Genomic DNA, 18,304 nt, shown 5'->3' with positions numbered 1-18,304 from the left:
GATGTCTAACAACATTTATATTTTTTGAGGTTCATTTTTAAAATAGGTGCAAAGTGGGAATGTTGACTTGGGTCATTTTGTCATGCACCACTGACACAGTGCCCTGAGCACTTCAACTAGCCAAGTTCTTTGCACTTAGTCATGAGTGACGTTAAGACACGTGTGGATAGTCCTTATGGCCACAAAGCTCTCTGCCCTATCCTAATGTCTCTCTTGGGTCTTTACCTTAAAACTTTCTCGATTGGAAAATTAGGCCACATCGTAATCTTCCTAAACAGCTGCCAGACGCTCCTATTTCACCATTTATATTGAGACAGTCCCCATTTCCAGTGGGACCACACATCCTTTGACTGACAGGACTTGGCACTGGCCCACAAAAATCAGGATTGTTTGCAGGTATATGGGTCTTGCATTCAAAGGTTTAGATACATCAGATCACAGATTAGCCCATGGTAGATCAGTATTACTGTTCTCTGGGGGGGTGTATGAATGCACCAGCTGGATTGGCTGCCTGGGTCTGTCCAATCCAATGTCATACAAACTCTGCAAATGTCCCTGGTTACAATGACAGCAGGAGCCTGAGAGAAAGTCATTGCTAAATCCCTTTTAGGAATATATCTGTGTAGACATTGCATTATGGAATCTACTCATATGGTGCCCATTATTGCCCTGTGAGTCTGGTAACTGGCATTAGGTAAAGAATGCAGACTGTAGGGGGCAGAGTGAGCATACCAGAGACCAGTCTATCTGCCACTCCATGTTCTCCATCCCCACTGACTTTCTCTAGTTATTACATTTTCTATATCTTTCTAGTGCTGGCCGCTGACAGAGCCTCCATGCCACAGTGCCAGTGGGTTACATGCTTCTAAGTATTAATGTTCACACCTGCTTTCATAATGATATATTTTGTAACTTAAAAATTCAACCTCAAAATTAATAATCTTGATTTTATGGCCAATGGTTTCATGTTTCATTGTGATCAATTTTGCATCACACGATTAGAGGAATTAATTTATAATTATGGATGATGGATAATATACAATGACTGGGGCTTTAGAGGTGAATGGTGTCTACTCTCTGCAATAGGCGCCTGCTGGGGTGAGCTTTTGATTCAGTCTCTGTCCAATAACAAGGATGGGTGTAGCAAGATGGCGTCGCGCGCCGTCTTTTCCTCGCTGTTATGTGACGTAGAATGTCCGCGCCGGAAGCGCAGTGGTTCTCGCTGCTGTACGGAACACATGGGCTGTCGCTCTCGGCGTGTGTATGGGACGCAGTGGCCAGTGGACGGGATAGAGCATGGCGGCCTCCGCTGTACAGTTCAAGACCAAGTAAGGGTGGACGGGGGAGGGTCCATGATATAGTCGGCTGCAGCATTGTCAACAACCCCTGGACAGCCTGTGGCTCTCCTGCAGTATTTGAACTACAAGTCCCAGTATGCCCTGACAACCTCGGGCTGCTGGTACTTGTACTGTCACATTAGTTCTCTCTCAAGTTCCAGTATGCCCTGACACATAAACATTTGCAGCCTCTAGTGCCATTGACTCACATTGTGATGCATTGCTCATACCACCACCAGGGATGCAGTCAGGAAGCCGACGGTCGCAATGCCGACCACCGGCTTCCCGACTGTCTAATCCCGGCAAGGAACAAATGACAGGCGTTGAAATCCCGACGCCTGTCAGACCTACGCCGGGAGCCCGACACCTTGCCTACCGATCGAAGGTAAGCTGGGCGCCGGTCGCAAACAGACGCCTTGGGGGGGGGGTGGTGGTGGTTAGGTTAGGGGCTCCTATGGGGGACTTAGGGTTGGGCACACTCCCCGGGAGGTTAGGGTTAGGCTAGGGGAAGGGGGGATTAGGGTTAGGCGCCCACCTGGGAGACTTAGGTTTAGGCTGTGGGGAAGGGGGGGGGGGGTTAGGCACTTGGGGGGGAGGTTAGGGTTAGGCACCCCTAAAGGACTGTTAGGGGGTAAGAAAAGGTTAGTCCAGAGTCCTGGGACTCTGCTGGATCAGTAATACAGGTCAGCATTCTAAATGGGGGAGGGGGTATGAGTGAGAGGACCACTCACAAGTCACAGTCGCCCTCCCCTTATTTTTGACATGGGCTGTCCAAGTAATGAAAAAATAGCTGCACAAACTCAGTTTAAAAAATGGGGGTAGAATCGCAGTGCACTAAACTCGTGTTGAATGGGGCAAGAAGCGATAGGGACACCACAAAACTAGCGCTGAGCACACCCAACGCCAGCAAAAAAAAACATGAGTAAGTTCATTGATGTCCATTGTGAAACCTGTTCACGTGTGTTAGGCTGGCGATGCTTCTAAATGACTGTTTCAGTCCCAACAGGTACAAAAACCTTCAGGAGGGTATAGATTAATTGCAGCGTAATATATTAGTGATGTGTAAATGTTGATGATGATGCACAGAATTTTATTGTCTGACACTTTTCTTCTTTATAGATAGCTTTGCACTGTGCTACAAATAATAATAATAGCATACCCTCCATCTATACTGTTTTAGCCGGTAAAGTACCGTTCTTTGATGGTTTGTACCTGCAAACGGGCTGTACCGTTTTGTACAGGGTGGGTACAATCTCCTGACTTCTTTAGCAGCGCTGCTTGGACACAGGACTCCCGCAGCGCTGCTGAGTGACAGGTGGCTCCGTCCTCCGTGGTTCTCTGCACTGACGCTGACCTAATGACGTCATTACGTCAGCGTACAGAAGGGCAAGGCAGTGTACCAACCAGCGCCAGCTGCCTTCAGTGTACAGTACCCGTGGACATGCCCACTTTATCCATGTCTTTATATGTGGCCTCGCCTGTGTACCGGATTTTAACTGAGAAATGTTGGAAGGTATGTAATAGTACCAACCAATCAGCTCCTAACTGTCATTATTCACAGCCTGAAAACTGATAGTATGGTTAGTACTTTATCACTCCCCAGTGCTTAGTGCATCTTCCCTTTGTGGTCACCAGATGAGAGCTGATTGCTGTGAGACACACTTGTTATACAGACACTCATCATCTGCGTGACTAAAACACAGAAACGTGAACGTGCTGTTTTATCTGTTGCACCATTAGTAGCCACTTCTCAGTAGTTAAAAGGACAGAACACACTGACAAAGATTGTTGCTTATGACATACTATTTAAAGCAGTGGTCGGGGAACAGAGGTAAATTACTCCACTTGGGGTAAAACTGAAATTCCTGGGGGTAATGGATGCAGGGCTGGAGGTGCATGTGAACCGGGTGAGCCGCTGCACCCGGCGCCGCAGGGAGGCTCTAAGCCGGACGCCCGCTGAGATGTTATTACTAGCGGGCACCCGGCTCCTTCCCTGCAGCGCTGCGTTAGCCGGAGGCTGGAGTTCTCTTCTGAACTCCAGCTTCCGGCTCTCTCCATGCGCACTATGGGAGAGATGTCATGACGTCTCTCCCATAGTTACGAGGAGCAGCCGGGCGGACAGGACGGCGGCGGATGCAGGAGCGGCGATTAAGGTACGTTTTTTTTTTTCTTTGTACAAGCGGCACTACAGGGGCATTATATGGGGGCACTACTACATGGGCATTATATGGGGGCACTACTACAGGGGCATAACTATGGGGGCACTACTACAGGGGCATAACTATGGGGGCACTGCTGCAGGGGCATAACTATGGGGGCACTGCTACAGGGGCATAACTATGGGGGCACTACTATATGATTTCCTTCCTTTCAAATCAAGGGGGTAACGTCGGCGTATCTAAATATATTTTGGGGTAAAAGGTAAAGTTCCCTGACCCCTGGTTTAAAGGGACACAATGAGACTGGAAATGTAGAGTTAATCTGGGCTGATTGCTCCAGAAGTCAGTGAAATTGGCCACTTTTTAGTACTTGGAACTGTTATCAAACTAATCGCTGGCTTCTCTAAAACTGGCCAAGCCATTTGGACACTTTATAGTGAATGTACGCCTCACTTCATATTACACCACAATACATCGGAAGTAAAATTCAACCTTCAACTAATATAGAATGCCTAAAATATTTATGCCCAAATGACCATTTTGTGGTTTTAAAGTCCCTATTGTACATCCTCAGGTTATCTAACGGGGACTGTTTTTTGTTTTATCAGGCTAGGAAATAGATTTAAGAAGTTGTTCTGTGTAAAAACATGAAACTAAAATTAGCCAATGAGCTTTTGAATAATGGTGCTCACTTTGTATTAGATCACTCTACATACATCAGCCAGCGCAGACTATAATGAACGTCATTAACGCCATGTTTCTTTTTTCAGCTATGCCGTGGACAGAAAAATTGAAGCTTTCTACAAAGGTGGAAAAGTTCAGGTATTTGTAACTAATTTCATTTGTTCATTTCGTATTTGCTGAATTATTTTAACATTTCCGTTGGGAGTCTCATCTTGTTCTGACGGGCGGCTAATTTTGTTGTATATCAGATAAATAAAGATGGGACTCACCTGATCTGTACCTGCGGGAATAAGCTGAATGTTCTGGAAATCGCTACTGGAGCTGTGGCTCGTACTATAGAACAGGTAAGGAATATATATATATGTTGTATGTAAATAAGTATCATTATTGTATTGGAATACTGAATACCTGTTCCTAATTCTTAGGATGATCAGGAAGACATCACATCTTTTGCACTTAGTCCAGACGATGAGGTGAGTTACCTGCATTCGGTTTCCTACCCTAAGATATTTTTAGTCACGTTTGGTGAAGCCAATTCTTTTATGCTCTGGCCAATCACATTTCAGTCTCTGTTTATTCTGCAGTTTTAGTCCACAGGTTGCAGAGTTATCGCTTTCAGGAGATAAAGTTACAAGTCTGATTCTATCATTCAGGCTCATGCTGCTTAATGTACATTAATGGGTGGGTTTGGCTTTCAGCAGGGTCCTCAGGCTGAATCCATACTTTAAGACAAAGTTCCGTTACATCTTTATATGAGTTTGTGCAGAAATTTTTTCAATTAGCTGGATCAGAGCTCTCCAGCTGGGCTTGATGTAAGGACTTTCTGCACAGTTCATAGACTCTGCTGAATGGCTTAATCTTTTCGCCAGACAATCAAGCAGCTATGTGCCCGCTCTTCATGGACATTCTTCTAACCTGGCACGACCAGAGCGAACTAGAATTATGGCATTTAGTTATTTGAAGAAAACAACCCCCTCCCTCACCACGTACTTACCATCTAGCCTTGTCTTGTCATTTTGTATCCTGCAGATTCTGGTAACCAGTAGCCGTACCCTACTCCTTAAGCAGTGGCAATGGCAGGAGGGCACCTGTTCTCGCACATGGAGAGCCATCCATACAGCGCCAGTCTCCAATATGACCTTTGATCCCACCTCTACTCTACTGGCTACAGGTAAGTGATTATTAAGATGTATTATATATAGCCTTTTTATCATGTTGATTATTTACATCAATCGTCAAACTTCTGAGCATCCTAAAGGCACTCTGGATTATTTGCCTGCTATAATGAATGCTAAACCTATAATTTACTACAATGTATTGGGAGTGCTGTGTCTTCTGCTATAAGGAAGGGTCTGACTGCTGCTCTGCTGAGTTTACAGATTGCATTTGTCTCCCTGTAGGAGGATGTGATAGCACCATAAAGATTTGGGATGTCGTCAAGCAGTACTGCACCCATAACCTGAAGGGGTCGTCCGGGGTAGTCCAGTATGTATTCTCTGCCAGGGGCTGCTGTTCTATGACATGTAGAAGATCTAACATTAATGGCGTCCTGCACTTTGGGGAAATGTTGTTTTGACATTTGAACTTCTTATTGTCCCTCCTCCCTGTAGTTTGGTCGCCTTCCATCCTGACATGTCCCGTCTGCAGCTGTTCTCCTCCTCCATGGATTATAAAATACGTATGTGGGATCTGAAGTCCAGCCAATGCCTGTGTATTCTGGAGTCTCACTACAGTGCAGTCACCTCCCTCTGCTTCTCTCCCGACGGAGACACTATGATCAGGTAAGTACAGGATCTATTTTGTGACCTCTTGCTGGATGGTCGGCCAATGGCCTAGATTAGCACAGATTTGTTTTTATGATTGCTCCTACACAGCCCTCCTAAATTTTATATTAAAGGGTTAGTAAGATCTAAAATACAAGTTAATTGAACATGAAAAGCATCTGGATACATTCAGCAATATGTACAAGTTTCCATACTTTGGGGGCGATTCAATTAAACGCAAATTGAATAGCGCTGGGAGCTATTCAATTCAGTGCGCTGTTTGGTTGGAGAATACCGGTTATCGTGCCTTAACAAGGGTGTTAAGGTGCGTTAACCATCATTCTCTGACCAAAGTGCCGGGCGCGCGGCTGTCAGAGCTGCGCTATGCAGAAAAACAGCTGCGTGCCCAGCACTTTGGTCGGATTTCTCCCCGCATCCCCAAACAGCTCGGTGTATTGAATAGCTGCGGGAGCTCCTTCCCGCGGCTATTCAACATCGCGTTGAAATGAATTCCCCCCTTTGACAGAACTTTAGGATATTTGGTATTCTATCTGATCTTATTTGCAGTATTAGGAGCTAACACACATAATAATGCTACATGTAGCACATTTATATATTAAGTAATTTGTGTTGTAACTTTAGAGGTTCCTTTTATAGAATTCCACCCCCACGTTTTAATCCCAGGCCGTTACCCCTCCACTTGCAACGGTTTAATTGCAGTCAGTATCTTCAGTGATCTCAATGCTCAGGGTCAATACTATATTTACGTGGACCATTTGTGAATATGGTGATGTTCTAGGGAGAGATTGGCAACACGTGGCACCAGCTGTTGAGACCAAAGTCCCAGCTGAGCACAAGTCGCCTGTCTCTGCCCTAGAGAAAACAGTCACTTTTAGAAGCGCTCTCCAGATTCCCCAGCAAGGCAGCTCCTGAGAGATCTCTGGCAATGAGACCACATACAGAGCGGTAATTCTTTCCCTGGTTTTCAGTTCAGGCCGGGACAAAATCTGCACCGTGTGGGATCTGGTGACTAGGGCCTCTAAGAGGACCGTTCCGGTGTACGAGGTAAGAGAGACTCCTGTCCTGTACATACGGTGCCTGTAACTGCGACATGTGCAACATCTAATTCTCTCCCCTGGCAGAGCGTGGAAGTTGTGCTGCTTCTCCCAGAGTCCCCCGACGTAATTGGCAGAGAGCAGAACCCAAAGTCTCTTCTCTTCATCACAGCTGGTAGTAAAGGTGAGGGTCTGCCCCTTGAGCTGCAATTTTACCACTTTAGTGATTGGTATTCAGGCATGAGAATATAAACAGATTGCAAGCTCTTCTGGTCAGGGACCTTTTAATGTTGATTGATCCCATTAGATGGTTAACTCTCGAGTTCCCACTTCATATATCAGTGCTGCCTTTTATGACCGCTAGTGTACGATGCTGGTATGTTATATACTTCTCCATTTATCTTGTATATAGTATTATGCTTAGTTTCTGTACTCTTGCCTTTTGTGTTTTGAGTGTCACACATTTTTGTGATTTTTATATCCTGAGATATGTGACATTACATTTATTCCTTGTTAACTTTGCATGGACCAAAAATGTATTTATAACATTGCTGTAATAAGCTAATTGCGTTGCTTGTCCACAGGCATTGTACAGGTGTGGGACGCAGCCACCTCCAAGTGTGTGTTCAGCCAGACCTTGCCTCACACCAGTAAGAAGGTCTCGGAGGAAGAGAGCGACGAGCACAGCCTGATACACTGCCTGCTGCTCCCTAACCAGCAGGAGATGGTCACAGTGACAGCAGAACACAACATCGTCATGTATGATCTCCACAAGCTACAGCTGAAAAAGCAGGTAGCACCACAATGCTGGAGGCTAAGAATTACTATATTTAAATGAAGGACTTGTGAGACATCCATTGAGTAGGCCGGACCAATATTCTTGGGTATTAGAACCTCCGTGCTTCAGAGATGTTCCTAGTGAACTGATAGGTTGCATTCTCTGTGATGTCACTGGTCTCTAGTGAGTTTATAGGCTGCTCTCTGTGATGTTGCTGGTTCCTATGGAGTTCATAGGCTGCACTCTTGGTGATGTCACTGGTTCCTAGCAAACTTACAGGCTGCCCACTCAGTGATGTCACTGGTTCCTAGCAAACTTACAGGCTGCCCACTCAGTGATGTCACTGGATCCTAGCTAAATTATAGGCTGCATACTCAGTGATGTCACTGATCTCTAAAGAGCTGATAGGCTGCCGTCTCTAGTGAGCTGATAGGCTGCCCTCTCTAGTGAGCTGATAGGCTGCCCTCTCTAGTGAGCTGATAGGCTGCCCTCTCTAGTGAGCTGATAGGCTGCCCTCTCTAGTGAGCTGATAGGCTGCCCTCTCTAGTGAGCTGATAGGCTGCCCTCTCTAGTGAGCTGATAGGCTGCCCTCTCTAGTGAGCTGATAGGCTGCCTAGACTGTTTCCTATCCGCTCACTAGAGAGGGCAGCCTTTCAGTTCACTTGGAACCAGGGACATCTCTGAAGCACTGAAGCTCTAAATACCTATAAATATTGGTCTAGCCTATTAAAAGTTTGTGTCACAAGTCCATTTCATTTAAATGTGGAAATTGGGCTGCATTCTCAGTGACTTCACGGTTTCCTAACTAACAGATAAGCTGCATACTCGGTGATGTCACTGATTTCCACGTTTAAATTAAATGGACTTGTGACACAACCTTTTAATAGGCTGGACCAATATTTATTGCTATTTAAAGCATTCTCAGTGATGTCACTGAACTTAAAGGGTGTGTTTTGAAAATTTGTCCTGTCACACAAAATGACTGCCTCCAGTGTGAAGGGTTTACTTTAAAGTGCAACAATTGAATTCCAGTCAAAACACAAGACACCTTCATATGCAACAATTTCATCACTTAGTTGTTATCTGTGTATGACTATAGATAGTGATGTCTGTGACCTATATAGACACAGCTGACGTTCACGCAGCTCGGCAGGCGGTCACTAATAGTCTCGTTTCTCAGTTTGCAGGTTATAATGATGAGGTCCTAGACGTGAAATTCTTGGGTCCTTCTGATTCTCATGTCGTCGTGGCCACAAACAGCCCCCAGCTGAAAGTATTTGAGCTGGCGACGTCCAACTGCCAGATCCTGTACGGGCACACAGGTAGGTTTGGTCTATGTCACGTCTTCCTTCTGTGACCTAACACAGCAGAGTGTTAAAGTTCAACTAAAATATATATTAAAACGGAAAAGATCTCGTATTTATAAACTGCAGGAAACACTGGGAAGGCATTTTGGGAAAACCAGTGCAGAGGAAAATTGGATTTAATCATAGCAACCAATGATATGTTTGCTTTCATGGTCTAAACTCTGCTATAAAAATGGCTGCTAGAATCTGATTGGTTGCTATGGGGAAACCTCACCAACAATGCTTAACTGGTTCAGCCATTTATCCAGATAATGACCTATTTATTTTGTGCTCCTTGGAGTTGGAGTATGAACCCTCTGCTGTAGAATTCACTTACCCAGCATTGTTTTTGTTTATAAACCTTCCTCTAGTGCAGTACCGGAATGGGCCACATGGGGGTGCAGTTTGTCTTTCACTATACCTTCTATGTGATCGCAACATTCTAGAGCATTTCACCTCCCAGTCTGCAATGTCAGGATCTGCAAAACCTTACATACACCTGCCAATAAAAACTCTCCTTGTTCCTCACATTCTAGAGACTGTTCTAGCCCTGGACGTGTTTAAGAAAGGCCTCCTCTTCGTCAGCTGTGCTAAGGTATGTCTGCAACACTACAGCCTACATACACAACCTTAGCTGCTGTCATGTCATCAGGCAGTCTCCTCAGTTAAATGATAAAGCGATTTAGTTACTTTTTACATCGTACAGTGCTAAACTCCATATAAGTCGGCACCACCCAGTTGTTATTGACCTCACACTTCCATTGCTGGAAATGTGTTATAATGCACACCCATCAACTGAGAATAAAACATTGAGGGAATCCATTAGACTGCTATCTGATTCGACTTGCAGAGTCCCTGGTCTGTCTTTCCCAGCTGTCCGATCTGTATCCCAGGGTGTTAGGTGCGTCCCTGTAGCTTGCAGGCGCGCACGGAGGGGGGGTTTCTGAGTGCCCAGAAACCAGGCCCGCCGATCACCAAGTATAGTGCCGACCGTCCCCACCCCTAAAATGCGGGTTTACGAAAGTTGAGTTGTTGCCCATAGCAGCCAATCAGATTCTAGCTGTCATTTTCTAGAAGGTCCTGGATAAATAAGTAGAATCTGATTGGTTGGTATGGGCAACATTTCCTATTTTGTAAACCCGCATATACAATTGTGTGTGGCAAAAACCACCCCCCTACCCCATTTAGGTGATTCTACTGGAAAAGACGTTGGTGTCCTATAGGGGAAAACCTAATCTCGAATAATTTTTAGTCGATAGTTACCCCTTTCCTGCAGCACCTCGACTTGAGGTCCAACAAGATCCATGTATATAAAGCCCTCTGTATCCCCTCTTTTATAGGACCGAACAGTCAGAGTATGGAGGATGAATAAATCCACTGGCATGGTGAAATGCGTAGCCATGGGCGGTGGTCACACCAATGGTGTCGGGGCAATCTCCTGTTCAAGGCAAGTTATTCTGTGTGCCTGGAATCTGCAGGTAATGTGTAAGTAGGCAACGCAGCTTTTAAGATGTTTGAACATTCTCTACAGTAATAATGGCCACAAACTACTCAGCCGCTTGGTATTATGGGGTCTAGTTACTAAGCAGTGTTAGGAGATAGAGTGACAAGGTGCCAGCCAATTAGCTCCTAACTGTCATTTTTCAAACACAGCCTGTGAGATGACAGTTGGGAGCTGATTGGCTGGTACCTTATCACTTTTCACTCTGTCTCCTAACACTGCTTAGTAACTAGACCCCTATATATGTAATGCCATTTTACGTGCAGTCACTGCTTTGTGAAACCAGGAAGAAAAAAAAATAGGATTTTCTTTTCAGTAATCCCAAAAATTTGCAAACCTCCTCCCGCAAGTCTTTTATTGCTTTTACACTGTAAGTACTGCTTCTGGCCCTGTGTGTTTTGTGTGCAGACATGCCTCACCTATTGTTGGTGCACATTACAGAGATACACAAATGCACGCAGAAGGATAGCTGAGTTACCAGGTACACACACAGAATGCACATACACCGCTACTTATCCAGCCCAGTTGCAGTTGGCTTTATAACGTGTCCCGGATTAATTCAGTCCTATGGTGTCTTTAGATTAATTGCTGTCCTTTGTTTCCTCAGGTTGAAGGTGTCCTTTTTAGTGAGCGGCAGCCAGGATTTCACATTGAAGATCTGGAAGCTTCCCGAGTCCATGTCTAAGCCAGCCAAAGGCCAGGTCTCTGGGCTGGAAAGTTTGTTCGCTAGTTCTACGGAAAAGGGGCACGATAAGGTGAGACGTGTTCTAGCTCCCAGCGCACAGATCACAGCAGATTCCGGGTCCTCTAAGTGACTGTTCACAAGACTCTTATTCATAGTAAAGATCTGATGTGTGAAATATCTCACTGTCAGACTCTTATCTTGTAGGCTAGATCTGAAGGTGCACAAGCACGTCCTATATATGTTTAGCTACAGTGCAGTATAGAGAGTGCCCTATGTTATAAGGGTCACTTAGTATTTTATATATATTTTTTTATGTTCTCTTATGAATTATTACTGTATAAGATGATATTCTGTATGCCTGACCTGCGAGAGGCGCTGTTCGTCTCTGTCCTATATACAGGATATCAACAGCATCGCAGTGTCTCCCAATGACAAGCTGGTCGTATCGGGGTCTCAGGATAAAACAGCCAAGCTTTGGTCGTCGTCAGACCTTTCCCTGATTGGCATCTACAGGGGGCACAAGAGGGGCGTATGGTGTGTGCAGTTCTCACCGGTGGACCAAGTTGTAGCCACGTCATCTGCCGACGGATCCATCAAACTGTGGAGCCTACAGGACTTCAGCTGCCTCAAGGTGATTAAAAAAACGAAAACAAAACCTCATTCCTTCACTTATAACGGGGCTGATTTATAGTACATACCAAAGTCCAGTGACATCGCAGCTAAACTTTTCTGTTGGTAGAGATTACTGGTAGGTGCAGCGCTTAGCAATGTATGCGGTGTCCTGGTGTAACTGTGGTAAAACCTGTTCTTGTGGTAACGGGGAATCTGAACATAAACTGAAATCAACATTTATTAGCCATAATTTCTTCTACCTCTCACCATTGTATAATACAATGCTACTGTTACACTCTGTAGCAGGGATGGGGAACCTCAGGCCCGGGGGCCGTATAAGGCCTGTAGAATCATTTGGTCTGGTCCTCTGAGCTTTTTTCTGCTAGCCTCATCTGGCTATCAGGGTGCCTAGAATGTCGCCCTGCAGCCAGAATCTATGCAGCAGTGCTGCCTGGAGTGTCCTTAGGACGCTTCAGGTGTTCACACCGCTGCCCTTACAGCTCCCCAGAGCATCCTCAGGATGCTCCGGGCATTGCTGTTATCACTGGTGATTGTGGCCCCGCCCCCATGTGATGTTACACGGAGGGGCGTGGCCTGCACCGGGCCCATGCATACTGTTGCATATATTAAAATGGCCCTCGGCAGAAAAAATGTTCCCCACCCCTGATCTATAGTATATTATATAGTTGTATGATTCTATTCTCAAATTTGGTCCTCACGGCTTGCTAAGGGGCAGATTCAGGATATCGTGTTACCTCTCTGTGCCTGATTCCTGCTCGCAGCCTGTAAGCAGAAATCAGCTACCATACTGGGGTGATCAATGCACGCCCAGCTCCTGCTTAACTGAATCTGCCCGTAACAGTCCAGGTTTTAAGGATAGCCATGCTTGATATGCACATCATCAATATATAGATTTTATTTTGCCTTTTTAAATAGTCCAGTCAATACACTTTACATAATAAGGAGCTATTGAGAATGACATGCAACACACAGAACAGAAGAAGCTGGCTCAGTCTTATTGGGGGTTCTCCAAATTGAAGCACAGTCCTATTCCTTACGATAACTATTCTCCCAGTGTAGCATGCTGTGGAAAACAGGAGTTTTCTAAGGTGTTGGGAATGAAGGCGTGTACTGAATGTGAAACCGGATTGGCTGGCTGTCCTCCCATTCATTCAGATGTCTTCATTACACTACTGATAGGTTTCAGTTACTCTCTCACTCCAGTCTAGTAAAGTATTGTAACCAATCAGAGAGTTAGAATGCTCTAAATGCAAATGTAGCAGAAACACTTGTCAATGTAACAGTAACAAAATATATGCAAACCTCCACTACATTAATGTATCTGGGGTTATTTAGTGTCTACTTTTCCCCTCTACAGACATTTGAGGGACATGATGCCTCAGTCCTGAAGGTCATATTTGTGAGCCGAGGAACGCAGCTGCTGTCTAGGTAACTACTGACCGATCTCGTCCGTTCACCCGCCTGCCCGAACTTTGTCATCATTAATCAGATTTTCCCTATTCTGTCCCCAGTGGCTCCGATGGCCTGCTGAAGCTTTGGACCATAAAGACCAACGAGTGCATCAAGACACTGGACGTCCACGAGGACAAAGTCTGGGGTCTGCACAGCAACAAGCCGGACAGTGCCCTGGTTACGGGGTCCGCAGATTCCAGCATCGTTCTGTGGAAGGTGAATATATCTCTCTGCAGCTTTGCTGTGCAGAAACCCTCTGCCCTGCACTGTGTAATGCGGTGATGTCAGAGGTTTGTGTACTGAGCCTCCGCCTGTAACCGATGATTGCTTTGCTCACAGGACGTCACCGAGACGGAGCTGGCGGAGGCGCAGGCAAAGCAGGAGGATGAGATCCTGAAGTGAGTAGTGCCATAGGCTTGTCTATATCATAGAGATTGCGCTGCGTGCTATCCTGACATCCTCTCCGTTAACGCATTTCGTCCATTAGACAACAAGAGCTGTCCAACCTCCTGCACGAGAAGAGGTTCCTGAAGGCGCTGGGCCTGGCTATTGCCTTAGACCAACCTCATACCGTGCTCACGGTTATCAAAGGTGACCAACCCTTACGGCATAATGTGACTTGTTTCAGTGAATGCAGCATCTGTCCACTCAGCCGCCTCTGTCGCTAGGATCTATTCCCCCAAATGAGTAACAGTCTAAATTTACTGAGTTAGATTCCACTCTTACCCCGTCCTGTCTGTACTAATAAAACATGCTCATTAGAGTGTAATGGTGCGTACACACTGGGCGATTAAAGTGGACGACTGAACGATAACGATATCGTTATCGTTCAGTCGTCCACTTTATCGTCCATTTTTTACACCTGAACGATGATGCGCGTTCCCGCGGGTCGTTCGTCATTATCGTTCATCGGGTTAACATGCAGCCCAACCTGACGACGTCGTCAGGTTGCTGCATGTTGGGGAATGGGGGAGAGAGCCCGGCGCTGAACGATATCGTTAATGATATCGTTCAGCGGCTGTGCTCAATGTCATGAACGACATTGAGCACAGCCTGTCGGGGACACACTACACGATATCGCTCAGGGAGCATATCGTGTAGTGTGTACGCTCCTTAACTGTATCTCCTATTCTTAGTATAAGTGCAAGTAACAGAGGCTGGGCTTTTCTGGAAACAGTCAGGTGTTGCCCCCATCACAACACCCTCTCCTCCCTTTGTCGCCTCCGACCCTCTTCTCCATTTGTTGCCTCTGCCCGCCTCTCCACCCCTATTGTCTCTACGCACATCATTCCACTATGCTCCCCCTTCTTAACGCCACAGGTAGGCCAAAGCCACGTACACGAGGTGTGCGGAAGCAGCAGGCTTTACTTCAAAATGTAAAGTATCACTAGTATGAAGTACAAAGCTCGGAGTGTTTTTTGCACTTAATATTGGTGCCGCATTAAATTCTGATCTTAAACCTGGTGAGAAGCGGTGATTATACAGCTCTGGATTAGCAGCAACGTTCCAAATTCCCCAGTTTACTTCACCCTTCATGGCGAGGCTGTGACCATGTGCCCGCCATTGGTATCTGGAAATGACAGAAAACATTGTATTTTTTTTTTTTATTTTTTTTTAATTTCTCGTTCTTTGAAATACTACACTAATAAGAGTTGTAAGAGCAATCCTTTACTATTTGTGGTGGCTGATCCTCCTGTAAACCACACTGCTAACACTCTATGTTCCAGCCATCTTACATGAGCCACAGGGAAAAGAGGATCTGGAAAAAAACATCTTGAGGTTACGCCAGGACCAGAAAGGTAAATGAGTGATTTTTCACACCCTATGGCGCATCAAAGTCCCTGATACATGTCCCCATCCTGTCACTGTATCTATCATAATATAAAATGCTGATAATTATTACACTTATGATGAATTTCGAGTGTAATATTTTATAGTTAAAAGGGAGCTGCTGGGTTTTTTTTTTTTTTTTTTAAATGTGCCCATTGTCTATAAACAGTGAAAGCACCAGGTGTCAACCTATATTCATGAAAATGCAAATTATCTGTTCATTAAGGACTACTGTTACCGCTGAGGCATCTTCTCTTACTAGAGAATTCTGGATAATACCAATCTATATTTTGTAAAGTACTAAATACCCTTTAAATGGTCGCTCCCTTGTTGCCGTCAGAGTCTATCCTGAGATACTGCAGCGTCTGGAACACAAACTCGCGCAACTGCCATGAAGCTCAATGTGTGCTAAATATCCTCCTCACACACGAGCCTCCGGATACCCTGCTCCAATACACCGGCATCCGGGGCACCTTGGAGGCACTCATACCTTACACAGGTGAGTTTAGCAGGACCGGGTGGTGACGGATTGCGAAACGCGCATAGAGCATGTCTCAGCCATGGTCCTTACGTGACTTCTTATTTTTCCTTCCAGAACGACACATGCAGAGGATGGGGAGGCTGCTGCAGGCCTCCATGTTTGTGGATTTCATGTGGCAGCACATGAGAATAACTGATTTACCCGTGGAGAAGGACAAGGCGGCCGACCCTTTTCTCAGTCTGGATCTGACCATCCAAGAAGACACCAAAGCATGAGGACCATCCCTCGCCGTTTGTCCAGGGGCATCTTTGGGCACCCCCTCGTCAGCCTCCTGCTTTACGTAACGCGCATTGACCGCATCATTCTGAGCAGATCGTTTGTGCTTACTGGATGCCCGGAGGACTTGGGGTGCCCTTATTTACCCGTCTGGCCTTGTAGTGGACCATTCATCGGCTTCTTATCAGACATTAGCAGAAAGTTGGACATCTCTCTGTTTTTTTTGTAACAGATAAAAACTATTTGTACCAAACGTTTTCGAGTTACAGCCGGTAGGGTGATCACTGCCTAGTCCTACGACAGCTGTGTTCTATTCCCACCCCATACAGATGAAGCAGTCAGTAATAGGATGCATTATCTGCTCTTACTGACAGCTGCATCCCAGGAATTCATTTTTGCTACGTGGAGTCTGGGCCGTCAGCCATCTGACAGTCAGAAACTCTAGTGATACAAAAGCTCTGTAATAATAAATTAATGTTTGTACATTTTAGAACATTTCCTACAGTGTAATGTGTGTGGGGGAGATTTATGTTGTGGAACCCATAGGAGAATAGTCTGTAGTATAATCCGGAATGCTTTCACGTCACCAACGTGCGCAGTAGGAGCTGGAGTGCACGTACACCCCCATCTCCTAATGGCGCTCACTGCAACAACGAGACAACCTAAAGCAGAAGATGCCCGATGTCACAGGTATCCGCAGCCTCTGTAAGCAGACGGGGGAAGATGCTCGAGCCTCAGTGTCGCAGCTGGGGGGCTGTGTACACAGTATGTGCCGCACAGAAGAGCTAGCGACCCGGAAAATGACCGGTCCAAAATGCTAGTTTTTAATTTATTTTAATAAGATTATGTGCTGCTCCTGGCTTGGACGTAGGTTACACGTGTCCCTCGTCAGGTCCTAAGATTTAATAACCCAGGTAGTATAACCTCATTGTTCCACTGGGGTGCAGTGAAATGAATGCTGGCCGTATGGTATAGAATTTGTTCCCAGCAACGTTGCTCTGTAGCTAAGGATTTCGTGCAGAGTCTGTGACCTGATATTATTTATGGTTGGTTTAAGCTGCATACACACGTAAAGATTTTCTGTCCAACCATCCAACTAGTTGATTGGTTGGAATGAAAATCTGGTAACGTATGGGAGTAACTGATCATCAGCAATTTGCTCCTAAATGCCAGAAAACAGATGAAAATGGTCGTCAGACAAGTTTGTTAAATGTTTGATCTAAACAATTTGTTCAAACAACAGTTTTTGTCCATTTTCTGGCATTTGGGAGCAAATTGCTGATTGTCACTTGCTTTCATACCTTACCAGATTTTCATTCCAACCAATCAACTAGTTGGATGGTTGGACAGAAAATCTTTGTGTGTGTACCCAGCCTAAGTCTGAGAAGCTTTAGGAATTCCTTCTAAAATACGCTCCAGGTCGCAGGGCATTATTCACCACTATCTCAGCAATTTGCTGTCCGGGCTGGGCGTGTCTCTGGTTACATTGCTAATGGGGGTTCCACCCTCAGATGAAGTTGCTGTAGCCATAGTACATACCAACCTGCCATTGTCTGTTAATGAAATGCTTTTTATTTCCTCATTTCCATCTGGACTTTTTAGCCATGTGATTCCATACATTTTCTATGATTATTTTCATTTTTTTTTTGTGTAAACTGAGTTTTTTCTTCTTCACTTTGGATGAACCATAAGTCCCAGCTAGCCACTTGTGGAGTGGACAAGAGCGCTGCAGGATTGGTTATGCCCAGGAGGGGAGGGGGGGCACTGCACATTTATTTCTGAGCCATACTCTACTGGGAAAGAAAGCCCTGGTGCCAACTGGCCTGGGACTGGATGGACTCATGGTGGGGGTACACACATGCTGCAAGGACCCCCTCTATGGATCCGCCAGGCTTTTCCCCTGAATTTGGGGCAACCAGTACATGCAGAAGTAAGAGGACAGTGTCCATCTACTTCTGACCTCAGGGTCATTCAGGTGGGTGGGGTCCAGTTTTATGATTATCGTTTCAGGCCATTCCTTTTTCATCCATCTGGGAGATGCCATTACTTCTGGGTTATGTGTAGTCGGACACTAACTAATTAAAAACTGGCTCCCACACCCAATATAATCCCTCCACTTCCACCCTAAACTCAGCCTTGTTGTTATTGCCTTGGAGTAAGGCACTGGCTAGGTCCTAGCTTTTAGTTAGGTTTTATGTTTGGTTTGGGTGCTTAGTTCCTGGCGATAAGTACTAGCAGAGTGAGGAGTTATATAGAATAGAGGTTTGTGTGAGTCCTGTATCCCACTCTAAAGACCGCTCCCTGAGAGAGTCACCAAGCTACAT

General features: G+C 45.5%; 1 protein-coding gene across 1 annotated transcript; it reads left to right on the top strand.

The window, feature by feature from the left end:
* The first annotated feature begins 1,184 nt into the window (after window positions 1-1,184).
* Window positions 1,185-16,478, top strand: TBL3 (transducin beta like 3). The gene is made up of 22 exons (XM_088464931.1): window positions 1,185-1,328; window positions 4,267-4,318; window positions 4,429-4,524; window positions 4,606-4,653; window positions 5,210-5,351; window positions 5,581-5,665; window positions 5,791-5,961; window positions 6,933-7,008; window positions 7,086-7,182; window positions 7,583-7,791; window positions 8,957-9,098; window positions 9,659-9,717; window positions 10,463-10,569; window positions 11,231-11,378; window positions 11,709-11,939; window positions 13,299-13,369; window positions 13,453-13,609; window positions 13,733-13,791; window positions 13,881-13,984; window positions 15,121-15,192; window positions 15,564-15,722; window positions 15,819-16,478. Exons 1-22 carry the CDS (start codon window positions 1,297-1,299, stop codon window positions 15,977-15,979), a joined length of 2,478 nt encoding a protein of 825 aa, XP_088321057.1. The 5' UTR covers window positions 1,185-1,296; the 3' UTR covers window positions 15,980-16,478.
* The last annotated feature ends 1,826 nt before the right edge of the window (window positions 16,479-18,304 follow it).

Source organism: Taudactylus pleione, unplaced genomic scaffold (assembly GCF_031769625.1).
Source record: "Taudactylus pleione unplaced genomic scaffold, aTauple2 ptg000061l, whole genome shotgun sequence".
Taxonomy (NCBI): Eukaryota; Metazoa; Chordata; class Amphibia; order Anura; family Myobatrachidae; genus Taudactylus; species Taudactylus pleione.
The sequence above is the reverse complement of the archived record's forward strand: the minus strand, read 5'-3'. Positions and strand labels throughout refer to the sequence as shown.